General features: G+C 34.1%; 2 protein-coding genes and 1 long non-coding RNA gene across 3 annotated transcripts; 1 reads left to right on the forward strand and 2 right to left on the reverse strand.

Annotated features, from left to right (window-relative positions):
• The first annotated feature begins 4,510 nt into the window (after positions 1-4,510).
• On the forward strand, positions 4,511-7,396 carry LOC142622179 (uncharacterized). The gene is made up of 7 exons (XM_075795612.1): positions 4,511-4,872; positions 5,589-5,649; positions 5,741-5,835; positions 5,931-5,964; positions 6,088-6,142; positions 6,235-6,277; positions 7,202-7,396. Exons 1-7 carry the CDS (start codon positions 4,528-4,530, stop codon positions 7,271-7,273), a joined length of 705 nt encoding a protein of 234 aa, XP_075651727.1. The 5' UTR covers positions 4,511-4,527; the 3' UTR covers positions 7,274-7,396.
• Positions 7,397-15,295: 7,899 nt separating this feature from the next.
• Positions 15,296-16,318, reverse strand: LOC142644244 (uncharacterized). The gene has a single exon (XM_075818896.1). It carries the CDS (start codon positions 16,054-16,056, stop codon positions 15,442-15,444), a length of 615 nt encoding a protein of 204 aa, XP_075675011.1. The 5' UTR covers positions 16,057-16,318; the 3' UTR covers positions 15,296-15,441.
• Positions 16,319-20,217: 3,899 nt separating this feature from the next.
• Positions 20,218-21,626, reverse strand: LOC142622644 (uncharacterized). Its single transcript, XR_012841939.1, has 2 exons — positions 21,344-21,626; positions 20,218-20,713 (listed from the first exon to the last, which is right to left on the reverse strand). It is a non-coding gene; the product is annotated as an uncharacterized LOC142622644 (long non-coding RNA).
• Positions 21,627-27,579: the final 5,953 nt, after the last annotated feature.

The following is a 27,579-nucleotide window of genomic DNA, read 5'->3' on the forward strand; positions in this document are numbered from 1 at the left end:
GTTACATAGTCCATAAAATGCCACATGTTATCCCAAGTCAACCTTAAGGTGGTTTAGATCTTAGGTATTTATACCAAAAAAAAAAAGATTAAATTAAGTGTATGATTGTTTTTTTTTTAATAATGTTCATTTAATATTGGACTCTTCGTGTTTTTTCGATGAATAATTAACTTGCCAAAAATATTTAAAATCTTAAATTGGACACATGGCTCAAAATTAGAGCTCAATTGAAATCTAATTTAGAATCTAATTGGATTTTCTCTCAATTTTGGTTTCACATATATATTAGTGTTTAACCTCGCCCATGTGCACAGATACAATTAAAAACAATCATATACAGTTCAAATTATACATTTTTTTTCCAAAGAAGCTCAAATTATAAACAATATTAGCTTACACTTTTTTTTAAAACCATACATTCTTAAAATATGTAATGGTTTCTCCTTATATATATATATATATATATATATATATATATATATGATTTATAATTTAATTGGATTTAGACTCTTCGTTTTTTGCACCCAATAATTCATTTGTCACAAAAATTAGATAAAATAGATGGACAGGTGGCGCAAAATTAGATTTCAATTGAAATCCAATTGGAATCTTATTAGATTTGGACTCTTTGATTTTTACATTCAATAATTCATTTGGTACAAAAATTAAAAATTAGATAAAACACGTGGCGCAAAATTGAAAATCCAATTGAAATCTAATTGGATTTTCTTTGAATTTTGGTTTTTAATATATATACATACTAGTGCATAACAGTGCATATGTATGGTACAATTAAAAAATCACAATTATACACATATATGGGTTTAAATTATACCTGGTATAAGGGTTATAGATTTTTTAAGCGATAGATGAGTTTCACTCTCTCTCTCTCTCTCTCTCTCTCTCTCTCTCTATTTTTTTTATTTTAGTTTTTTTGGATATGCAAATGAGTTTACTCTTCCTTCTTCTTCTTTTTTTGATTGAGTTTTTTTTTTAATAATTTATTTATATTAGTCTCTTCGTCTTTTGCACAACTCACGCAAAACAAAATTAAAAAAAAAACTTAAATAGGACACGTTACGCAAAATTAGACAACAATTGAAATCTATTTTATGATCTAATTGAATCTTCTCTCAGTTTTGACTTTAATTATATGTATAGAATATCTAGTCACTAACCTATACGATACATCAGATAGTTAACTATTGTTAAATATCTTCACTATTCAATATTTATAATAGTGTGTTGAGTTACAAAAAGTCACGACATCAAGGCCCAAAGTAGCACAGTGAATGCACCCCATGAAAAATAACAATAAAAGGGTCAAAGCTCCCCACAATAGGGAAGGGAGTAAGCCCAAGTCTATTAAATAGGATTTTAAGCCTAAGTCCATTAAAAAAGGATTTTAAGCCCAAGATTCATGGAGGGATAGGCCTTAAGGCATATCAAACGAAAGGGAAAAAAAGAAAGAGGGCCCAGCTTATCAAGATTAGAAAACCAAAAGAGCCCAGCAGTCAGTATTGAGCCGAGATACCCAAAGGCCGTCAGGGGCTCGGGGTCCTTGGGATGTGCGGAACAGCTGAGCATGAGATTAAGACAACTCAAGAGGAATATCAAGAAACATGGAAAACGAAGAGCAAAAACATCATTCCCAATCACCTGATGATGCAGAAGGGAAATAGAAGGATTGAAAAATAACAACTCATGAACAAAGGAGCTGGTACCTCGGGGAACCCAGGAAGAAGAACTATGAAGGGAAGTAGCTAAGGGGACTTTCAACCTGGCAGTGATAGAATCGGCCCACTTAGGAAAAATGACAAAAAGGAAGGGCGGCCAAAAGGCTGAGTCTGGAAAAAGGAAAATAGAGAAGCCTTGGAGGAAGAGAAATTGAAGGTCAGCTCCCTCGAGGACATCTTAGAATGGAAGGTCAGCAAGAGACTTTTGGAGAAAATGCATCAAAAGAAGAAAACTGTGAGAAACAAGGGATGGGCCAGCCACCTAAGATGCTAGCACGCTACGGGTTCTATTACCCAGGGGAGCAAAGAGAGGAACTAGTGGTACCCCGGAGCCCTTAGGTGACGCTATAAAAGGAGGAAGTAGCAACAATGAAGGGAATTCAGAAATAGTGGATTAGAATAGAATCATTGAGAAAATTATGTTAAAATACTCAAAGAAAGTAGTAAGGAGAAAAGAAATACTACCCGATGTACCAAGGCAGCCACTTGAGAACATACTTGAATTCATAGGGGTTCGAGCTTTGCAAGTCTAAGAGGCTGAGGGGGTCATTTAAGTCTGTAATTTTTGAGTTCATTTAGACCTTGTAACATGTCTTAGTGAGCGCTTTGTGGTTCCCCAATTAAAAGCAACAAAATATTCCTCATTGATTTAAGGATTCTTAACTTTCTGTTGTCTTCTTTAAGTACTGATCCTTTACTATTTTGCTTGCTATTCAATACATATATACAACCCTGCTTGTTAGGATATATATATATATATGTGTGTGTGTGTGTGTGTGTGTGTGTGTGTGTGTGTGTGTGTGTGTTGTAGGATTCCCGCTCTGTGCACCACTTAATTCATAAAACAGCTCGTTTAGCTCCAGTGAACCAAGCCCATTTCCTTAATACTACAACAAGGCCCAGGGTCCTCGCTTCCATTGCGGGCTTGGACATTTTGTCGAAAAAGGGACCCTCACATAGTGTAACAAAGATATACATATTTTGAAAAAAATAAAGAAATAAAAACACACTACTTATGTTTTCACCGTGTTTAAACTTTTATAAACCATGGAACAACAAAATACAACAACTTAGTGACAAAAGAAAATTTCCAAGTTCCACCAAGGCTTTTAGGGGCAGAAAAAAAAAGTAAATTAAGTGATGCAAAAATAACATTCTATGAAACAAAGTATTCATCCAATAAAATAAAGATGCCAAATATGAGAATAAAAAAAAAATCAAGATACTTTGGTGGCCCATTACATCTAGCTTTCTTTTAGCATTTACTCCATTCATAAAAACTTTAGAATCAAACATGGTGTTTAGAAGTTTGGTTCTTAATAAAATATTAAACAAACAAACGGAGTAATGAAAGTAAAAATATGAAAAAAGATACACAAACACAATATATTAAAGAAAAATAAAAAAGTAACTACGAACAAAAATTCATGAAAAAGATACCTTAAGGCTTAAGGACGAAGAATTTGTAAAAACAAAAGAGCCAAAACGGCATAGAGAAGGTAAACAAAATAAAGAGTTTTGGTGCGGTGCTGTGTGTGTCTATATATATATACTAGTAGGAGGTTGGTTTGGTTTAAAAATCTATTTTGCTTAGGATCAATTGGTTTAAAACTCTCCAGTTTGTTGAGTAGTAGTTTGTTTAGAACTCTCATTTTGACATAATACATAAATTAATAAAAAAGTGATGTGCAAAATTTTAGGACCAAGGTTTATGTGGCAAAATATTAGAAGGTCAACTAATATGCAAAAGTATTCAGTTTGGTTTAAAACTGGTAATAGTTGGTTTAAAACTCTTCAATTTGCTGAGTAGTAGGTAGTACTAGGTTTAAAACTCTCCTTTTGATTAGGGATGACAATTTCGCCTCACCTCGCTTAACCTGCCTCTCCTCGCTTTGCCTTGTGAGGGTTTTCCCTGTCCCGCAATGGTGGTGGGCCAAGGATAGGGCGAGATTTTAGTCTCGCACCATGGAGCGGGCCGAGGATGGATTTAGACTTTTTAAACCCACTCTGACCCTTCCTGCGTTGATAAGGGTTAAATTTTAATTTTTTTCATACTCTAAAACCCTAAAACCCTACTATTTAAGCAAACATATTATTAACTTATTTTATTTTACCTAATGTGATTCTCTGGCTTTTTTTTTTTTTTTTTCTCTAGCAAGGTTGGAAATAAAGTACCAATTTTAATGTTTTCTCTTGTCTTTACTAGAAACAAATTTATATTCTATTGAACCATTGATTTTGTACTATGAGATTTTTGTTTTTATTGTGATATTGTTTTGTTAAACACTTGGATACTATTATTTAGTTTTTGTTAAAAATTTGTTTGATTTGATGAGATAAATTTATTTGTAATTTTAAATATAATTTTATTAATGAAATAGGTTTTATTTAAAAAAAATTGTAATAGTTGTAGGCAAATCAACAAGAAGTCAAGTTTTACGGGATGGGGCGAGACTTCGTGGGGCCTCAAGGGGTGGGGATGGAGTAAGAAAATTTTCCTAGTCATGCAGGGCGGGGCGGGGCAAAGAAAAGACAAGACAAAACCATGCGGGGTAAGGATAAAGACCCCATCCTTTACCTCCGCCTACCCCATTGCCATCCTTAACTTTTGACCTAATAAATAACTTAATAAAAAGTTATGTGTGAAATTGTGGGATTAAAAATGGAAAGATATTAGAAGTTGGATTAATACCAACTTAACCAATTGTAAGAAAAAAAAAATTGTGTCCAAAATTGCTCTTATTTCAAACCACACACAGCACAAAAGGCCCCAATTGACTGGAATGGAAAAATGTGTGGAGCGAAGTGGGCGTTAGCATTCATCAATTACATAGTTGTGCCACTTATAACCCTGACCATCACACCCTACGTCTGGAACATTGTTGGGCTTAGTTGGAATAAGGTGGGCTGGGATTTGGAACCCACCATGCAAAGCTCCTCAGTATTCTTAACTGCCAAGCCTCCTGGTGCTGCCTGGGCTCCCCTTCGCGTGAACTCGCTGTACACAAGTCGACCACCGACTCCGACCACCACCAACAACGATCCCAGTTCAATGGCGGCAGCTGGTCCTAAGTGGGCTCAGAAAACCATAACTCTTCCTCCCCAGAGAAGGGGTTGTCATCTCATCACTCCTAAGGTACCAAAATCACCAATTCCATTTCCAAACCCTAGAGACCACATCAACTCCTTGTTATTGGTTGGACTAGATTAATGTTTTATTGTCTTTGAATAACATATTATGATATGTTTGAATTGTTTAGAACTTGACTCTTGCTGTATTATATGAACTTAGTTTATAGTTAGCCTTGAGCTTTTTATTAATGTGTGGATTTGAAATGATTAGGTGTAAGGTGTCATCAAAACCCATATTAGCACAAGTATTTTTGTTTGAGCTATGCAGAACTCAACTCATCATGTATTGTTAAATTTATATCTAGCTATTAATACCAGCAATTGCTCTTTAAATCCCTTGTTTCTATTCTAAATCTTCGAATCCCGACACAACCTATAGGAATCAAACATGCTTGTCACCACCTTAATCCTAGCTGAATCGAACAATTTTCATCGGCTCACTATTTGTTTACTTGTGTATGCATAGAAAGGCAACTTCACTGGTAGATGTTATGGCAATTGTGAACTCATTCTAGCTTTTCAAGTGAGAATGGGTTCTGGTCTTGAATTTTTTTTGACAAATAGGTTCTGGTCTTGAATTTATTCTAGAAAGTATCTTCAATTCTGAATTTGATAATCTCTATAGAAGTATGGTTGTTTTATGTTCACTTCCCACAATATCTTAATGACCATATTTTATATTACTTACATTATTGATAAGAATTGTTTCTAAAATATCAGATTGTGAAGGAAATTGGGCAAGATCTGTCAGAATTCAAGTGTGGCCTTGCTCATCTCTTCTGTGAGTGATATGTTATCAGTCAAGTAATTTTACCTTCACGTTCATTGTGGTATGTTTGACGGAATTTCATCTTTTATTTTAAACATTTTAGTGCAGCACACAAGTGCTTCTCTTACTATCAATGAGAACTATGACTCTGATGTCCGGGAAGATACTGAGACATTCCTCAACAGGATAGTTCCAGAGGTTTGTTTGCCTTCTTTATCATGTGGTAACTAGTAGTCTATAATCTATATCATCTGACAAAAAATCTTAAGTGGTTTTTGGATATCTATTTTCAGGGACGGTCTGCTCCTTGGAAGCATACAATGGAAGGTAAATATGTATTCTTTTTAACTTGAATTAGGCTAGGTATTGATTTCCAATTCTATATATGCTCTGTATTTTCTCAATTTTCCTACACACTAGTCTTGGTTCTTAGTTGTGTAACTTTTGCAGGCCCAGATGACATGCCAGCACATATCAAATCTTCAATGTTTGGTTGCACACTCACGTACAATGGTCTTATACTTGTAGTTAGGACTGTGTATTTACTCTGAGTTATATCATCTATTTTCCAATTAACCGGTCTTCATTCTTGTACAGGGTCCCAATTACAAATGGACAGCTTAACATGGGAACCTGGCAGGTATATGACAGCATTTTTAATTTTCAAAATTCTCTAAAAATATTTAATGATCGCAGCATTTTTAATTTTCAAAATTTTCTAAAAATATTTAGTGATCAGAAGATCATTTTCATATGGATTTTTTCCATGATTAATCTACGTGTTTCAGAAAATTAGTTACTCTAGGACAATAGCAATTGGATTTGTATGTGGTAAATACTAATGTGTCGTGGACATATTAAAAAATAAAAAATAAAATAAAAAAAATAATAATAATGTGTCCTGGTTGGGGAAGCAGTTCCTATCCTCTTTTCTTTTGGCTATTGATAAAGATGTTTAGAAAGAGAATAGCATAGTGATGCATGTCATTCTCTTTTACAAGCCAGTTAAAATCCTATTGATCTAGGTAAACTCCTATAACTGTAATACTTAGTATAAGATGCACATGAAACTGAAAATATGTCCTTTAAGATACATCAAAGATATTTATCAACAAAAAAAGACACATCAAGATAGGTGGTTCTAACAGAAATGGCAGAGGCATTTTCTGGACTTATTTGTCTGGGGCTTAACATCATCAAATGTAAGAATTTGGTTTTGTAATTCATTAAAGATGATGAAAATGTTGGCGAAGATAAAACGACACAACACTGCAGATCATGCAAATGGTCTTTGGGCCACATGGCAAATCTCTCTGCCCCTCCCCCCACCCCCCCCCCCTTTTTATTTTCCTATCTTTACCAGGTAAACAAGAGGTGTAGGTGAGATCATGTTTCATTCCCGCATATGCTTTACATAAATCAATTATAGCACACGTGCTTTAGGTGATACAGGTCACATCTAAATTGTCTCTAGTGATTAGTTGTATAAGCCGTTTGACCTTTGCCCGCCTGGTAATTACTATATCAGAATGTGTTATAAGTTCCTTCTGCCGTTATGCCTCAGGGGATATGGCTGTGTGAGCACCGTGACCAAGCTACTCCTCGCAAAGTTGTGGTTACCCTCAATGGAATATGAGGTTCAAAAATTTCGAAGATATCTGTTTCATTTCTCATCTGTGTATGTAAGCAATAATATACTTTTTTTTTAGTATTTCCATGACTTGATGTGCTAGTAATGAAATGTCAGTGTTGTGCTGCATTGTCACTTGGTTTTAAAAGGCTAAAGCTTTGTGAAGATGCATCTAAGAGTTCAGGCAATTATGAAAAATTTAGATTCATTAGTTTGATCAACTCATGATAATGCCAACCGGTGCTCAAGGAAGTTCAAAATTATCAAGGACAATATCAATAGATTAATTTTAAACAGATTAATGAAGCAATATGTATTGCCAGTGAAGTTGGTATTCTACCTAGGGGTGGCAAAATTTGACACGACCCGCGAACCCGACACGACACGACACGAAATTAGCAGGTTATAGGTTGAGGCTTAACGGGTTCGTGTCATATTCGGGTTGACACGACTAACCCGTTTAATAAATGGGTTGGGTTAGTGTTGAACCCATAGAACCCGTCTGACCCGTTTAATTAAATGATATTTTACCAATATACCCTTCAAACTCTAGGTATATAAACTTATTAGTTGTTGTGATTTATTTTCTTTGACAAATTGTGATTGATTATTTGTGATATTGGGATATGCTTTAATTTTGAATGATTATTTGTGATGCAGTTACTTGTTAGTTCTGAATTTTATATTAAAAATATTTATTTGTTTGTTTTTTCATTAATTTTTATTTTTTATTTTGATAAAATCTGATAAACAGGTCGACACGACTGACCCGTTTAATAAATGAGTCGTGTTAGGGTTGAGGAATCTTGATCCGTTTAATAAACATGTCGAGTTAGTGTTGACTAATGTAGTCGAATACTCATGACTTGACACGACACGAACCCGACATGCGAACACGAATTGCCACCCCTAATTCTACCTAGTTTTTTTTTTTCTATTATCAGTTGCCCTTGTCGAATCAGGTGATGTCAAATAGATTGCAAGCCTTCAACATCTACTGTGCCCTTTGGGACACTCGTTAACAAAAGCTAATAATAACAGTTAGATCTTTAACCGCAGGAAGTAGTTGGGATGTTGTCAAACTTTATCACATCCCTACCACCAGATAACCAAATGCATATAATTCAAGAATCCGATCTAATCTCCCTAAGAGTGCAACTAACGGAACCGAGAGCTTCTTCATAGAAACTTTGACCTCTATACAACTAACCTCATACAACAAATTCACATCTCTTCATCTTCAATTGAAGATTAGCATTGTTTGCCCAACAAAAGTGGAATTTTTCTACCAAATTGGCTGGCTTAGTCGACCAAGAATTTAGAATTTGTGATTGGCCTTTTAAACCCTATTGAATGGAAAAAAGCTATAGATCCTAAAACTTAATGAACGACTCATTTTTATTTTTTGGAGAATTGCTTGGGATATGATGCCCCCTAGGGCTCATCAATATATATATATATATATATAGGCCACACAGAGCTCACTTAACAAATCTCAATAGTATACTTCTGTGACAAACTTCTGGGCTAAACACAAAAACAAGAAGAAGCAGATAACTGGGATGCAAGGTTAATCTGAACAAATAATCGCAGAATAACAAATAGATAGATTAGAAAGGAGGCTCAGCCTACTATTCATAAATGTACCAAAGAACATGTAGAGATAATGAAAGATGGTGAAAAAGTAACAGATGAAGAAATAAATAAATGGGAACGGAAGAGTTATCATGAAATAGATGTAAAACAGTATATGGGGTATGGGAGATATATCCATGAAAATAATTCAAAATAATATAGTGCTTAAAGTAATTTGGATAATTATGGCGTCACTACCGCCAACTTGATTGAATGATAAAATGTAACTTACAAATTCAACCGGACCAACTTGGCTTTGATCCCAAAAGGGGGTAAGTTACATAGTAAGGCCGACTGAGGCCATATGCGGAAAATAAAGATAAAGGCCGAATGAGGCCATGGGGTTACAATTGTGATAACCGGCTAAGGTATTACAAAAGTAAAGGGATGTCATCTGATTACAAGTATTGGGTTGTAAAGAGGAGGCAAAGCTGAGATGTTTTGGAACTCTTCCTAAAACTGGACCTCTGAGGTATTCTAGAGTTTCTCCTAGAATTAAGCCTGCTTCAGAATGGAGTCTTGGCTGCCTTATATAGACTGAAGGGAGCCTTGGAGTCTTCTAAAGATTGCTAGAATCACGGAGGGTGAATTGCTTTAACTGAGGTGAAAACCTTTTTTACCGAAAGCAAACAGTGCTTCTGAATGATTGTGTCTATGAACAGTAACTGTTACTGTTCATGAATAGTGACTTGTCTCCTTACTTTTCCGGAGTACTGTTCATTTGAAGTGGCTGATACTGTTGGATGAATGGTAATCTATCAGGGAATCTGCTGGAATGTGGGTACTGTTCTTATCAGTGACTAGTGCTGATTTGAATAGTAACCAGATTGGAATCTTATCCTAAGTAGTGATTAGTGCTAGTCAGGATGACCCGATTTCTAGACTTTAGGAACGGTGTTCCTAAAGGTCTGGTTGAGCTACATTGGGATACAGGTCTATCTTTAAGAAAGATAGGTGACTGCGTAAGGGTTGGTGTAGATCTATTGGGGATCTAAACCGAGATTCATCCAGAGGTGTTCTACACTCATAATCTCGAGGAGTGCTAAGCCTAGATCTGTCAAAACTTAATCTAACCGTACCATCAACTAGTTGTAGGACAAAATCTAGATCTGGATTCTGAGCTGGGTTTTGGATCTGTAGAGTATGGTTCTCATTCCCTAAAGTCCAATTGGTGGGGAATGTGACCTCTATCCATTTCAGAATTCTTGGAACCTAAATCTTGGCACTAGGGTCAGTGGTTTGGATGAGGGTCGTCTCACCATTTTTTCTCTTGTCAAGTGCTCCGACATTCATGTTTGTTCTCATGCACTTGTAGTAAACTCTGTATATCAAGGCAATTTGACTAGTTCTCTGCGTCATGAGGGTTCCATGGGTCTTGATATTGAGTGTGAGGGCTTTGATGATATTGTCATCATGGATATGGACAGCAAAATCAAGGAAACAGTCAAAATGAACTGGTCCGTTGCTAAGGCTGGTTTCTATGGTTAGCTGCTCGTAAATCCTAGATGTGATGTTGCTAGGTTTTCCTATGAAGTGTTTCATGATCATATAGATCAGAGTGTTGACTCCATCAGGGATTCCTCTTTCAACATTGTCAAAGATGGGGGTTCCTTCCTCATCCTTCTGAACTGCATGTTTGATGTCTTCTTTAGACATGTCAGTTAGGCAGTTGTTCCACCATTATAGGAATTTTCCTGTGAATCCTAAAACCATCATTTCTATGACTTCCTTGTGAGGACGGCCTTCGTCCAAGTAGTTATTGGCTACCATAGTCATATGTTGGATTTTGTTCAGGACTTCTTGTTTTGATAAACCATCTATGTTTCATTCATAGAGTCTACCAGAAGATACAGAGAACTGGTTGCTAACATTTCTTTCCTCGAACTGGAGATCAGGGGGTGTTGGTCTAGGGTACCAATTCTTGGTTAGACTGGTTGGATTTATATTGGGATAGTAAAGTCGTTTTACTTGTAAATCTTGAAACTAGTTTTCTAGTTGTTCAATTTCCTTGTTAGACTCTTGGGAGGCTTGACTAGAACTACTAGAGGCTGCTTGGATATCTAAAACCTTAAACTGGGGATTTTGACTAGTTGAAATTGATGAAGGGGTGACTGGTTCCTTCTACACTAATTCTTCTAGTTTCTGGGTGACTATCTCTAAGGTTGTTTTTTCCTTAGGGTAACTGAGGCTGGTGTGCCTAGTTGTGGGTAGCTTAACTAGAGGCTTTTCTAGGGTTTGGATAGGCTTACTAGGGCTTCCTAGCTGAAGGATGACCTTGTTCTCAATCCTATCTTCTATCCTATCAAGCTGTTTACCTATAACATCTAAACACTAGTTGGTATAGTTGTTTTGCTCTATCACTTTCTTGACTAGTTTTTCCTCAGTTGTGGGAACCTTGAAAGGAGAGGCAACTATCTCACTTTTGCAGTGTTTAAAGGTTATGGCTTCTAGGGGTGGATGGCTAGACCAAACAACTTCCTTAGTTGCATCGGGTCCTTCTATGGTCCAAGCTTTGGTGAGAACACAAAACTGTTTGTATTGGCCAAAGTACCTTTCAAAGTATATGAAAAAGGGTACATTACAGGATATTTCCTTCATGAATGCCTTCCATTTTTCTAATACCTTTACCTTTTGCTCTCTGGTGTAGTTGGCTCTATAGGCTGCTCTTTTGAGTCTGTTCTCCTCAGAATCAAATTCCTTTCCTAATTCTTCTAGGTTAGGAACGAAGTTTCTGGTCATAACCATGAGCTGGTGATCTATGGGAGGGCTCTGGGGTTTTTGCTGAAATGGTTGTTCCATATCAGTCCCAAATGGGGACGGAGGGGATTGCTCTCGGTCGTCTTCCTTATTGACAACTGAGTCTTGTTTGGCTGTGTAGCAAGTTGTGCTAAGTTTTATATATATATATATATATATATATATATATATATATATAAATAAAGACCTCATGTGGAAGTGCATGAGCTCCTGCCATGTGGCGCTTTAATTTTGCATTTAGGTTTTTTTAATTTCTTTTATTAAGCTTTTTTTTTTTACTTGTTACCCAGTAGATAATAATAACTTATTTTTACTGTTACATAAAATATGGGCTATTATTGATAATTACTCTAAAGAATGGATTACCTTTTAACAATAGACCAAACCTGATCAAAAGTCCAGTCCTATTTATTACCTTACATATTATGACCTAAGCTTGACCCTCCCCACGTGTAGGTGAAAGGCTTTGCATGTTGTATAATATATTCTTTTATATATTCGCATCTCCTTAGGCCTCAAAAAGTTATGCTTCTATAACTTCTCTCATAATAATTACATTTCATTTCAAGAAGTTATGATCATTTTCAAAATTTCATGTTCCTCTTAAATAATTTAGTTATTTATTTATTTATTGTTGAATCCCAAAATATTATGTTCGTTTGAAGTATTTAGTTTAGCTCTCTAAAAACTATTTATAATTCGATAAAAAAAAAACATAATATTTTGTTGTTCAAAATATTAATTTGTTGTTCAATCCCAAAATATTATGTTCGTCTGAAGTATTTAGTTTAGCTATCTCTAAAAATTGTTTGTAACTCAATAAGAAAGGAAATTAAAAAATAATAATTGTTGACACGGGAAAAAATTGATTTGTTTGTTGAATTCCAAAATATTATATTCATTTGAAGTATTTAGTTTATAATTCAAAAAAAAAAACTGTTGTTAATCCAAAGAAAAGAAAAACATAATAAAAAAAAAAAACAAAACAAAGGAAGTATTTTTCAAATGCCTTTTCCAAAGAAGGCATATAATCATGTACAAGAAAAAGATTGCATAGATGTATTACGCAAACATAAAGTTGTCAAAGAAATTTAGAGGTGGAAGTCATAGGAGTAAAAAGCCTAATGACATAGTAATGATTCATGATACTGATAGTTGTAACAGAGCAAGACTTAATAGGCGAATGGTACTAAACCTTAACCATACTTGGGAAAGTAGTTCAAATGATAAATGTTTATGGTGATCAACCCCTTCACTTATAAATATTTTTTCCTCACTTGGTTGTTGGGTTTAATGGTGATGTTTTTTTTTCTTTTTGCTTAACTAATGGTGATGTTGCTACTACAACTACTATGCAAGAATTTGGGAGACATCTTGCCAACAAATGTCAGTGCCTTGGATGAGCATACAACTGAGCTTACAAGTAATAATTTAATAATTGCTCATGATTGTACTGATTCAACAATTAGCTTAGTTAGAGTATCTATATGTATGGATGTGACATGCCTAAACGTGTATTAAATCTTCGCTTAGGCTAAAGTATAGTCACCCTTGATGTACTCATAAAACATGATAGTGATTAAAAAGAAATATTTTCTTTGACAAAGGTTTGATCAAAATAAATTCTTAAAATTACTCGTGTCTTTCTTTTTGGTGTTTTGTCAAAGTTACATTAATACTTAATGGTTTTTGCAAACTCAACAAAATGACTAGGATTCGCAATTTTGAAGCCCTTTCAACTATTTGACTTTCTTTTTTTTTTTTCCAACATGCATATCAATATATGATAGACATAAGAGCATTGATTGAATTTATTTTACTTTTGAAAATATGTTGCAACGTTTCATATTCGCTTTTTTATTTATTTTAACCATGTAAGTAAATAACCAATAAAGGAGGAGCTTATGTTGCATGGTTATAAAGATAATTTGCTATATGATATTTTAAAATAAATTTATATAGTGCCCGTGCATCACATGGTACATCAACTGGTTGTATCCAAATTAAGCTACCCCAGTTGCCAGCATCATTCCGAATCTCTGGTAGATATTTTATTTGAATGCCCTTTTGTCACGATTGTATGGAGACATACCAAGTTCCCCGCTCACCTCACATCTCTTCCTAACAAAGTCATTATCTAATTGGATTCGCTACATCCTTGACCCAACAAAGATCCTTTGTTTAAACAGAACAGAGGCAAAGCCTCTCACCCGATTATCATATCTTGCATGTGACTGAATTTGGCAGCACAAAACCAAGCTCATTTTTACAATATTTTCATAATCCGCCCCATCAACTTAGAAATTGAAATCAATAAAGCATTCAATTCCCGTGCTGAAGCTTGGGCATCCACCATCCCTAAACAGCCTTCTACATAGTATGCCCAAGCTAAACAGCCTTCTACATGGTATATTGAGGCAAGGAAAGATCTTAGCTGGTCGAAATTCAACTTTGATGCCTCTGTTACCAATACAGGATCTCTCCTTGCCTCAATATGCTAAGATTTTCAAGGCTCTATTTTATTTGTTAATATTGAAATGGTTTCCTCTTGCACTCTTACGTGTGCGGAAGCAAAAGCTGCACTTCTTTGCAATCTCTTTTGCCATCAATTGCAAAATTTTCCAATTTGAAGGAGTCGCCCAAAATAATTATCGACTCTATAAATCCTGACTTGCAACTCAAATGGAATTCCAATCTATTGTAAAAGATATTAGAGCTTATGTGTAACTTCACTGTTATCTCCTTCTCCTTTTGTCCCAAGTCTCTTAATTGTTTAATCCATAATTTGGCCTATTAGACTCCTTTTATAAGACTAGGGAATCCCAACCCATCTAATGACAGGAATGCAAAAGGCAATAGCAAAAACTCAATGACTATTATTCAGCAAAAAAAACAAAAGACTCAATGACTATTAACTCTGCCCCAGTCAAGATTTCAGCGTGAAATGTAAAAGCAAATGAGAAGGAGTTTGAGCCTTTGAGGGAGGACAATGGAGGGAGATGCATTGCTCGTCCCTTGAATAATACGAACAAAAGGTTTTGCGAAATCTTTCCAACGGACTTTTGGCTACAGGTCTTTCGTACTTCTTTCTTTTTATGTGGATTGCAGATGTTTAACTGTTAATGAACCATGCGTCATTAAAGTTTCATTCAATAATGTACGGTCTCATGCCTCATTTTAAGCTTACAATTGTTGTGACTAAAATTAGTAAAGAATACCAAATTGTCAACGTACCCCCAAGCGAATCAAATCATTACATGGTTCACTTTTGTTTTGATTTTATTTTTTTATTTGCACCATATCTCCCCTTTTGGGTCTTTGCTGATGCAGGGTAGGTTCTTTCTCCATTTTTTGCCTTTTCTTAATAAAACTAATCATTATTTATCCAATACAAAAAAGAAAGTAGTTTTGATGTTGTTACTCTATTATATAAGTATTTCCAACTTCCTTTTTGGCGGAACTAAACATAGATTAATTTTGGAATTCACGAGTGAAAATTATTTTCTCTTGCCTTCATGCTCTAGAACAAGAAAGGTTTCCCCCTACCCTCCGCTACTTCTGCTCTAAAAGTTTTACTAAATAATAAAGGGGAGAAAAGGGGGAGGAGGAAAGTCAAAAGTGTAATTCGTACTAAAATATTATAGAAAATAAGCTATTTATTCTCCAAGATTATGGGAAATTACTTACTTTACAAATGTGTAACAAACAGATTACAGTAGGAACAAAAACCATTCATTGAAGGAAACAGACAAACATTCTCAGTAAACAGCAATTAATAAGACTTAGCGCATCATAATTCGGAACTCATCAAAGCTTAAGACGCCATCTCCGTTGAGATCAAACATTCGAATCATAGCTTTACAATCCTCAGTGGACTTGGACTCACCGAGTCGATTGAGCATCCTTTTCAAGCTTGTGGGGGTGATACAACCTGACCCCTCCATCTCATACTTTCCAAAAGCCTCTCTCAGCTCCTCATTCTTGTCTTCATCTCCTCCTGTGTCCATTAGTTTCCGGAATTCCTCGAAGTCGAGCTGCCCATCTCCGTTCAAATCAGAGGTCCTCACAGCTGCTTCTGCCTCATCCATTGACAGCTCGCCCCCAACAGTCGTCACACAGCGTTGTAATTCAGAAGGAGATATTTTGCCATCTCCATCCTCGTCAAAGTAATTGAACACTCTTTGGAGCTCGATGCTGTAGTTTCTGCTTGCATTGGAACCAGTTAGGGAAAGAGAACGCTTATCCGCCTTTCTGCTTGGAGACAATTTACGACGTAATCTTCCCAAAGCTGATTTTTTTGGTGAACTTGAACTAGGCTTTTCTTCCAATATTGTAATTGGAGAAGAGGGGGAAGAAGAGGAAGAAGAAGAAGAAGCTATATCGTGTGTGGTCTTCATGATGAAGCCTGGATTAACTGAAACCCCAGTTTGCTAAATCAAAGAACTTTGAACTGGGTATATACCTGAACTAGAAACTAGTTTGAATGAATGTATGTAACAAGAAGCTAGCTTTTATAAATTATGGCCTCGATGGGATATACTATAACCCGAAAGATATGGATGGAAATTATGCAGAGAACACGGTTTTGAGCTGTACAGTATGATGATGATTTTGGGTTTTGCCGACAGCCAATTGTTTTTTTTATGAGTCTGGAGCTAACGATGACAATTCCGATTGTCGATAAGACATATATATATATAATCTATAAGATGAGAAAGGATTCAGTGGCAAAAACGAGTGAGCTTCTCGGGACATTTCTGGAATTTTCTTTTACTATTGTTTTTTCTTCGTACTGTTCTGTTCCTTGACTTCTTTCCTTTGACTATGGTCTATGGGGGACCAAAACCACAATCAGATTGTACATTTGTAATCGCAATGTGGACGTGGTCCACGTGGAGGCAGATGTGCCATTGTCGTACAATAATGGTAACTTGCAGTACCTGCTGTAGGTCACCGACCTTTGAATTCTTTACTAAAATTGAGCCCACTTCTAAAAAAATAAAAACAGATATGAGATATCTGCTTCTCTTGGCCCTTTTTGGGCTTTGGGAAAATATATTTAATATTTGACAATTACGATCAAGGGGAGTTTGGTCGGTGTTTTTAAATAATTATTTTTAATTTTTAAACAATAATTTTTCACTTCTAAAAGAAAATTAAAAAAAAAAAACAGATATGAGATATCTGCTTCTCTTGGCCCTTTTTGGGCTTTTTGGGAAAATATATTTATTGCCCGTTTGGATCTAGCGTTTTGCTGGTAGCGTTTTCTTTCTTCCTTTCTCTTTTTTTATTTATTTATTTTTTTCTGCTGTGGCCCGCGGAGACAAAACGCTCAGTGCGTGCATTGTGCGCACACTAATCATGTATTTTTTTTACAATTTTTTATTAAAAATAAGTCTCATAATATTATTTATATATTTAAAAATTATTTTACTACAGTATTTTCAGTTTTTAACAATGAATTTTATCTAAACAGACCCTTAATATTTAACAATTAAGAATTAAGGGTGTTTGATCGGTGTTTTTAAATAATTATTTTCAGTTTTTAAATAACATTTCACATATTTTTACATATTTTTTTACTCACGCATATTTTTATAAATATTTTCAAATAACTATATTCAATTTTTAAACATGTATCAAACGCGACCCAAATCTGTCTAAAAAAGATGTGTTTTGTTAGTGACACAAAAACACAAACGAATAGAATATTTTAGTAATTTTCAATCATTTCTCAGTTAGACCGATTTAATTAAATGTTTAAATAACCAAAATTATTATTTAAATATTACAACGCTTATTTTTAAAATACATATTTTATCACTTATATGTATTTTTACAAAACTTAAACAATATTATTAAAAATCTCTTACCAAACAAACTCTAACTGGAAATGATTCTAATTATAAAATTATTCTATAAATTAGGAGTCTGTTTGTTATATTATTTCAAACTTACATTTTTACATTTTAAATAACATTACACACATTTTCACCGTACGTATTTCAAAAACTACAAAAATCACATCTCAAACTACTCTATTTAACACCATAAGTATCTCTAGCTATGACATGGGTGGCTTAAGGCTAAGTAGTGCCCGTTTGTTTCAGCTTTTAGAACTGAAAATGCACATTTTGAAGAAAGCTGAGTCCAAAGTCCGTTTGGTTCAGCATAAAACATAACTTTTTAAAAAAAGTTACGTTTGAGACCAAAACATAAAACGCGCAAGCCATTATGGAGCTCTAGAGGTCCATTTTGTCAAAAGCCCGTGTGTGTTCTAATATACCCGTTGGACAATCTTGGGCAATTATCAAATTACCTTTCAATAAATCTGTCCATTCTTCTTTCTTCGTCTTCTTCATCGCCTCTCATCAAGCTCATTCACGCCTCTCATCTCTTCCTCTGTATTTTTTTTAAATTTTTTTTTAAAATTTTATTTGTCTAATCTGATCAACACAAAACAACTTAAAATCAACTCAATCCCCGTTGAAAAACCCATCCCAAACCCAACTCAAAATCAACCCAAAACAAAATCAACTCAAAATCAAACCCAAAATCCACAGAAAAAAAAACCCAAAATCCCAAAATCCACCCCGTTGGTGGGTTTTTTTTTCCTAAATTGCCCACAGTTTTTTTCCCTGCTCCTCTATGCTTCTGTGCTGTGGCATCTCATCTTCTTCTTTTTTTGTGGTGCTTCTTCCTCTTCTCTTCTCTTTTTTTATTTATTTATTTTTATTTACGTACATATCTAATCTCAAAAAGAAACTTTTGAATTCGGTAGAGTTTTTGATAAATGGATCCTTTGGAGACATGGAATAGAGAGAGGGAGCTCGAGAGATAGCTCAGACTTCTTTGTGTGTTGGAGACATGGAGTAGAGAGAGGGAGCTCCAGAGAGGGCTCAGAAAAGGAAAGTAAAAGAAGAGAAGATAAGGACGAAGTTGCTTTGTGTTGAGGAAAGTAAAAGAAAAAGGAAGAGAAGACGTTAAGGACGAAGTAAACTTGTGGATGAGAAAAAAGTGAGAAAAAAAAAAGTTTTTGCGTTTGGGTAAAGTAATGGTGAGAAAAATATAGGGAGTAAGAATACAAATTATTTTATAATTTTTTTTTTATAATTGTGATGTTGTAAATTATATGGTGAAGAAAAAATTGTGGGTACTAGAACAACTTATTTAAAAGGTAAATGTTAATAAAATTTTATTTTACAAAAATTAATTTTAAATTAGTATTGTGAAAATATTGTGACATTTTATTATATTTCTAAACTTTTTAAGTTAATACTATTTTTTTTAGAAAAAAAAATAGTACTATTGACAAAATATTTTTATAATAATTTCATAATAAAGTTTACATAGTAAGTTGTTATTAGTTCTCATCTAAACCTACTAGTGACATTTTTTTTTTCTATTATTAGCAACTTGTTATATAGATTTTATTGTGAAATTTTTGTGAAAATATTGAGTCCATAACTTGCATTAAGAGAGGTAATTAAAACAAAGAATTTTCTTTATATAGACATTGTCCTTTTTAATAATTTATCCCTCAAACTGCCACTTTTATAAGTGCTAGCCAAACACTCAGTTTTTTCAAAAAACACTTTTTAACAGTTTTTACCAAGCACTCAACTTTTTGAAAAATCACTTTTTTCATACGGCACTTTTTAAAAACTCCACATTTTCAAAAAGTTAAACCAAACTACCTGTAGTTAGGCCTAAGAACATCTCCAGCAAATGCTCTATATCTATTTTTTTGGAGAGAAAAGCTCACTGTTCACTCCAAAAATTCACTTCAACAACTTCTTCATCTTCATTTTTTAGATTAGAGTTGCTACAATGCTTCTCTACAAGTAGAGAACATTGTAGGAATTACTATACCACCCCTAAACAATATTCTCCCTTAAAATAATACCCGTTGAATAAAAAACTAATTCTTTCTCTCTCGTTCCTTTTCTCTTTCGTTCTTCACTCTCTCGTGCTTCTCTATCTCAATGGTAATATACCTATGGTTTTAAAAATCGATACGATCAAAGAACCGAAAAAGAGACTGATTATCAATTTTTTGGTCAAACCGATAGTCCGATCGGTAACGTCATAAATATTTATTTTATAATTTTACAATTATAAAAATAATAATTTTATGACTAATTATATTTAGTTTTAATATATATATATATATATATATATATATATATATATATGAATTTAGTTTTCTTTTACTGTATTTAAAAAATTAATACTTATATATAAGAAGTTATATCTATTAAATATCAAATTAACTCTAATAAAAAAAGTATTCAATTAACAATAGATAATAACAAAGTTATAGTAAGGTTGGTTTATTATTATGTTTATATATTTGTAACTTACACTGTTTGGTTTTTTTTTTGTTTGTTTAAATCCGGTGTCAATGTTGTGATTATCTAGGATTAGCATGCAAAACACCCCCACCATATGAGCTGTAAAGTAACGTGGGTATCTAGGTAGGAAGTACAAAGAAAAAAGTATTAATTAATAAATACACTCCCGTTAAATATCACACTTACCTCACCTAACCCCACTAAGTTACACTTCAATTTTCTCCTTTCATTCTAAAGTCCGATCAAATCTCTGAGGGTCTGAAGTCTCCAAAGCGCCAAAACTGCTTCTTCTATGCTCCAGCTCCACAGCCACTCTTTAGTCTCTCTCCTTGCAGCAAACTCAAGATAAAAAATCAGTGAGCTAAAGAAGTTGAAGAAGCTAAAGGATATCCACCTCAAGAAGAAATAGTGAGGGCTCACACTCTCTTTGTAAAACGCATATCAAGGTTCTAAATTCTTTTTACCTATATTTCATTTTTTTTTTCCTCTGTTTGTTGTAGCTGTTGTTGCTCAAAATGACAGTGTTTTGATCTCTCATCAAACATTCCAAAACCGGTTCAATCATACCAGTTTTCGATTATTTCCGATTTTAACATTTTCGGTTATTTGTCATAATCGGACCGGATTAATGGCCGGTTTCTTATTAAACCGGTTGATCCAGTCGGTCCGATCCGATTTTTAAAACCGTGCATATATACCACTAGGGCTGTTCACGGGTCGGTCCGGGTTGGGTTTGTGCCCAACCTGGAACTGACCCGATCACTTCGGGTTTCTTAAATCTAGACCCGCCACCGACCCACCGGAGGTAGCGGTTCGGGTGGTCGAAGGTCGTCAGTTTCCAGTTGGGTATCGGGCGGGTTCGAACAGTGTGAATCTCGCCGGATTTTGCAGATATCGTCGCCGAATTTTGCCAAAATCTATGGTTTTTGTAGGATCTGACCGGATCTCAACGAGATTTGGCCGGATCTTGAAGAGAGCTCGGCAGATCTCAACGAGATCAGGCTGGATCTCGAAGAGTCTGGCGAGATATCAATGTAAGGCGAAGAGATCGCGAAGAGATAGGGCGAGATCGGGCGAGATTGCGACGATATCTCGGCGAATCTCGACAGATCGGACAAAATGAGGCTGACTAACCTCTCCAATCGGCGGAAAACTGACATTTCAATGCGTTTTTCGGTCGGGTCGGTTGAACATCGGGTTTTCATGCTTAAACCCGTCAACTGACCCGCCAATATCGGGTTTTATGGGCGAAGACCCGCTGCCGACCGTCGCCGGCGTCGGATCAGCCGGGTTGGGCGGGTGGCGGGTCTTCTTGGACACCCCTATATACGACAATCAAAACAAAAATACAAAATTCAATCGAAAGATTTGAACAATCTTTCTCATGAAATCTAAACAATAAAATAAAACTAATCAAAGCAGGACAAAAAAAAAACATGTAGAACGCTGATCTCCACTTCTCTACCGGTGATCTATGTGTATGAGAGAGAATATGTTTGTGTGAGACAGAGAAAGAAAGAGAGCTTCTTGAATGCTCCGGAGTAGGCGAAGAGAAGAAAAGAAAAAAGATAAGTGAAGAAAGCTCTAGAGAGTGCCAGAGAACAAAAGAAAAAGAAGCAGAGTGGAGATAGAGATAATGGAAAGGTGTGGAGGAGAAAAAAAAGGGGGGGGGGGGGGGGGGAAAAAAAGAAAAGAACGGTGTGGACGAAAATAAATAAATAAATAAAAGAAAAGTGAAGAAAGCTCTAGAGAATGCCAGAGAACAGAAGAAAAAAAGCAAAATGGAGTTGAGCAAAGTGGAGTTAGAGATAATGGGAAGGTGTGGAGGAGAAAAACAAGGGGGAAAAAAAGAAAGAAAAGAATCGTGTGGAAGAAAAAAAAATAAAGGAAAAGATAAAATTAAGAATAAGAAATTAAAATTAAGAAATGTTACTATAATATTTTCACAATAAATTTTAAGTAATGAGTTGTTATTAATTAATATTGATAAAAAAAATATTTTTTTAGAAAGAATGAAAAAAAAATATTTAAGTGATGTGTTTAAATTAAAATCAGTAATAATTTCAGTGGTGGATTTAAATTAGAACTATTAACAATTTTTTAGGTAAGATTTTGGTGTGATTCTTATGAAAGTATTGCAAAAAATGTCATGAATATAACATTTTTCATTGAAAAAATATAATTGTTGGAATGGGTATAGGAAGAATAAATGATGATAAAAAAAGAATAAAGAATAAAGAAATAATATTTAAATGAGATAAAGAATAGAATAGAGAATCTGTTGAAAAGTATATTTAAAAAGGTAAGTAGTTAAAAAGTAAAAGTCAATGTTTGTTTAGAGTATATTTAAAAAGGTAAGTAGTTAAAAGGTAAAAGCCAATGTTTATTTTCTAAACAGTACAAAAATTTGAAAAATTTACTGGATACTCTAAGACACACTTGTTCCAACCAAAATTAAAAGGTCTCAAAGCCCCTTCCTCTTGTATAAGTAAAAAGTCCCTAAAATTGTATACAATTATCTTAAAATTATAAAATGATAATTATTATTTTTTAAATAAAAAATATAGTTGAATTTTGTATTTTTTTCACCACTTCCAAAAAGGCTTCCAAAATATTGAGCTAGTAAAACTCCAACTAAATTGATTATAAACTATTTCACTAAAAAAATTATTCTAAATTTGTCAAATAATAATTAACACTTGTTGAAGAGAAGTAAATAAAACTGTAATACAAAAACTTAATAAAAAATTTTAATTACATCTAAAAAAACAGTTTTAAAACATAAAAATGTATATAAAACAGAAAGTCAAATAAATAGCATTTAATTGATATTTTAAAAAGACATGAAATATTTGTATTTCTAAGATGATATTTGTTCCACATGATTGACATTTGGCTTGTAGGACGTTCATAAACGCCACTATAGCTCAAATGGACATATAGTAGCGTCTTTAGGGCTTCTAGCGATGTTTCACAAACACCACTATAACCATGGTTGTATTGTTAATTCTAAGGGGAGTTAGTCACTGGTATAGGGTCATTTAGTCACAGATATGAACAATTGATGTAGGGATTGCACTTTATGTAGCTGCGTATTGCATTGTATGTTAGGTTGTTAGTTGATGAGTTGACATGTAAGTGAGCTGGCATGTTAGTTAGGAAGTTAGTTAGTTTTGGAAGGAATATTGAATGACTCGTGTATGTAGGTCTAGAAGTACAATTCAAGGAAATCAAGTAGAAACTATCCAATTGCTCTCTTTTCTTCTCTTCCAACTCTCTAATCTCATTCCTTTCCCAGCTCTTTCTCAATTTTGGAGGACAGTTACCCTCAAAGTAACCATCTTTCCTTCTTAATTGTTCTTGATTAACCAAGAACTTAACAGTGGTTCATGGGTTTTGGTGTGGATTGACATTGGAGTCCTTACCTTCTCTCTCTCTCTCTCTCTCTCTCTCTCTCTCTCTCTTGGTCTTGCAGTAGCATTGTGGTGTGGGTTCATGGTGTGGATCGACTTTGGAGGGTTTGGGTTTTTTGGTGTGGGTTAGAGGTTGTGGTTAGGTTTCGATCAGCAGTGGTGGGTTTGTTGTGGGGGTGGTTGGTGGTGGATGATCATAAAGCCATATAGATTGGAGCAAATTTTTTTTTCTTTCTGAGGTTTGTGAATTTGGGGGTTTGGTTAAGTGGATGTTTTGATTGATTGAGTTTGGTTTTGGAATAGAATTTTGAGTTGAGAGGCTGATAGAGGAGTGAGAGGTGAGTTAACAGCGTTATAGCCTGTTTGGACTTAGGGACTGAAATGGTCAATTTTGAAATGTTTTGGACCTGGTTGGCATTAGCCCAAATTTCAAAGGTAGTTAGTTAAATTTACCCAAAAAAGAAAGAGGGAAAATTACCTTTCGGCTTGTTCCAGCACTTCCAACAACGTACAATGCTGGCTGAACCTATACACCATTTAGGCCACTGCCTAAGACCCCCACTTGTAAGAGGGGCCCAATAATAATAATATATTATATAATATTGGTTTTTATCTAGGGGAAAAAAAACCAATTTCTCACAAAGTAAAAAGGCTGAAGTGATATGAAGAGTAATCTCATCACCATCACCATCACCAAATCTTTAGCTTGCAGTTCTCATCTGAGAAAAAAAAAAAAAAAAGCCCGTTTCTTTGAAGTGACATGAAGGCTAATCCCATCACTAAATCTTTAGCTTGTAGAAGAAAAGATTACAAAATGCAGAAATCTTTAGCTTGTAGAAGAAAATATTACAAAAAGGCTAGAAAATTGAAAGAAGAGACAAATAAGATAAGAAAGAAAAGAAAAACACTCTTCACTCTCTGACTCTCTCCATCTTCATTCTAAAAAAAACACTCTTTTTAGTTGGCTTACTCATCAATTGGTGTTGGCAATAGACTTGGTGTGTTCATAGATCTTCATTTCAGGTTCGTTTCTTGTTTTCTCTTTCTTTGCCTCTTTCGTCTTCTTCATGGTTTGCTGTTGGGTGTTTAGTTTTTTTTTTTTTTTTTGAAGAGGAGTTTGCTGCTGCTTGCTGAGTTTTTTTCTTCTTTTTGGCTGAACTTGTACTCTTTACTCTTCTTTTTTTTTTTGGTTTGTTCTCTTAAATTTAGATTTCTCTAGAATCAGAATGGTCATTGGTCAATGGGCCCACTTAAAGAGTTAAAGACTATAGAATCATTTAGATTTCTTTAGAAGTCTTACATGTTTTGTTTTTTTTTTTTTTAAGAAATCAAATTTAGTGGGATGGAGCCATGGAGGGATAGTGGGCTGGTCTTACTCTTAGTGGATCAAGTTGAGTCCTACACATTTTACTAAAAAAAAGGTTTACTGCTACAAAAAAAAAAGTATTGATAACAAGATTATAAATTTAGAATAATTTATTTTGTATTAATATTAATATTAATTTTTTGTGTGAGTTTAAAGGGTAAAGTGATCATATTAATTGTAAAGTTACAATTGTGCTTTTGATAAACCAGGTTCTATTGGTTTATACATTAAATTTATATTATTCTAGTTAAATTGTAATTTTTTTTATTATAAATTTTGTTTCATTTATTCATAAATATTTTTAATTAAAAATGTCTACTAGAAAATATCCATCTGGATATAAAAAACTAAAAAAAAAAAAAAGACAGAGAAGAACTAATTGAATCTCAAAAAGGAGCTATGGACAAATTTATTACTATATCACAAGAAAGATTAATTGGATTAGTCATATTATCAATTGAAAATGAAATATTAGCGGAACTTGAGTGCAAAAATTCAATTAGTAATTTTGCCTTTCAAAAAGTAAGAAAAATAAATTTTAATTGAAAAAAATATATGAACTTATAATTAAATATAATAAAAGGTCTCGTTTAAAGCTTTCACCTAAAGCCTCCAAATTCGTTGAACTGCCTTGACAGCGTAGCAACCATGCAACTTAGCAAGTTGGCCAACAAGTTGACCAACGGCTCCAGAAGCTGCAGAGACAAACACATATTCCCTGTTTTTAGATGACACTATCTTATTGAAAAATTATTAAGATTAAATTTAAGAAATTAAATTTTAATTTACATCAGCCATGCAACAACAGAAATTTTTCTTGACAAAATGTACAAAGTTAGACACGGCAAACTTGAGAATTTTCTAATCAATGAATGGAGGTGGCAAACTTGAGAATTTTCTAATCAATGAATGGAGGTGGTTTTTACGCGTCAACAAGTGACCAAAAAACTTCTTCCATGCTTGAACAACAAATTTTTGATCTGACTAATAGTTAAATAATTAAATATTTTTCTTCATAATCTTAATGTTTTAAGATTATTGATAATAATAAATTATGTTATATGAGAAAATTTTATATTTTAATATCACTTAAATAATATTTATTTAAAATTTTATATTATAGTTTTTATTTAAAACCCATTATTCTTTCTTTTTAAGATACAAAACTAGTAGTTAAGGTTTTGTATTGAAGTTTGCTTACATCTTTTTGCCAATTGATAATATGACTAATTCTCTTTGTAAGACCACAATTTGCACCCGAACCCAACAGTGTAAAGAGAGTAAGCTCAAAAAGTCCAATACAATAAAATTTGTAGAGCGTGGGCTTGAAATTTAGGTTTTATGGATATTGGATAACAAAAATGATGGGCTATACTCACGATTCACATGCAACAAACTGTTTATGTCAAAGAAATTTTTCTCGGACATAAGCCAAAGACCACTTATATTGTCTTTCCTTGTTCTAAAGACAAAGTACAATTGTAGGTGATGTGTACAATATTTTTTTTCTTTCCTTTCTCATCCCCCCACTTAGAATGCATTTCTTTTCCTTTTATATCATTCTATTTATTCCGTCCATCTTCCACGTATGGATCAGATCAATGACCCAGATACTTGTCCCATTATCCACCCTCTGCAAGTCTTCAAACAATAGCTGTAAGGCTGATCACCACTGTTTATATGTCATTTTTCCATTAATACGGCCAGAGAGGTAGGTGCAAAGTCTTTAATGCGGTGGTAACAGCTTTTTCCAAGATATTTCTCATTCTTTCTTTCTCTCTGTGCCCTTGTGGAACACAAAAAGCTTCACACGCCCATGGAGAAGTTGTGGGTTCAATGAGGTTTTCCGGTTGTGATGGTATTAGTAACTGTTGAGGAACTTTTTCTTTGGATGAGAATGTTTCGACCAAGAGAAAGTGACGAAAACTAAGCAAAAATACAAAGGAAGAAAGTGACGAAGAACAACTAGGATACAAAGAACAACTAAAATACAAAAACTAAACTTAAAACATGAAGAAGGAGCTACGGGAAATGGAAATTGGTGAAGGAGAATAAGGACGAGCTATAACTACAAGACGAACACACTGACTGGATAATGGGAGTGTAAGAAGATCATGGAAACTTATTAATGTCATATATTGCTAAAATACTATAGAAAATAACAGAAAAATATGGAATAGAACATAGAATAAGATACAACAAACTGAGAGATATTATTAGATTGAACAAGTTTTTTACAGGACTGGAAGACATAAACTGGGAAATATTACACAAACTAGCTAACTCTAACTCTAACTCTTGAATTTTTTCGAAGTCTCTCTACTCTTTTCAACTCCTCCTGAACTAAGGAAACAAAAGGCCTATTTATAGACAAATATTTTACAAAAGAACAAAATATTTAACAGTCAAGAGATGTGAATGCTGACTTCCTTCTTTACAGTTGTCTAAACCTTGTGAGAGTTCAATGCCAGTTGTCTTCTGAATGTGCAAGAAAGATTCGCATGCGGATTCTTTGCTGACAAGGGACATAATGGAACTGAGCAAAGGACTAAGCCATCATGGAGTTCAATAGTTTTTATCTTGAAGAAAGTATGACGGCAAAAGGAAAACACACCAAAACAAAAGTGGGTCCCACAATTTTTTTTTTTGCATATATCTTTTGTACATATCTTACTTTAATAATCTCTTCCTTGAAACCATTCTTCGTCAATATCTGCATCTGGATCATGGTTATGATAATAAGGATCATCAAAGTCAAAAGGATTAGGCATTTCTCAATGGTGTTGA

Source organism: Castanea sativa, chromosome 1, assembly GCF_040712315.1.
Source record: "Castanea sativa cultivar Marrone di Chiusa Pesio chromosome 1, ASM4071231v1".
Classification (NCBI taxonomy): Eukaryota; Viridiplantae; Streptophyta; class Magnoliopsida; order Fagales; family Fagaceae; genus Castanea; species Castanea sativa.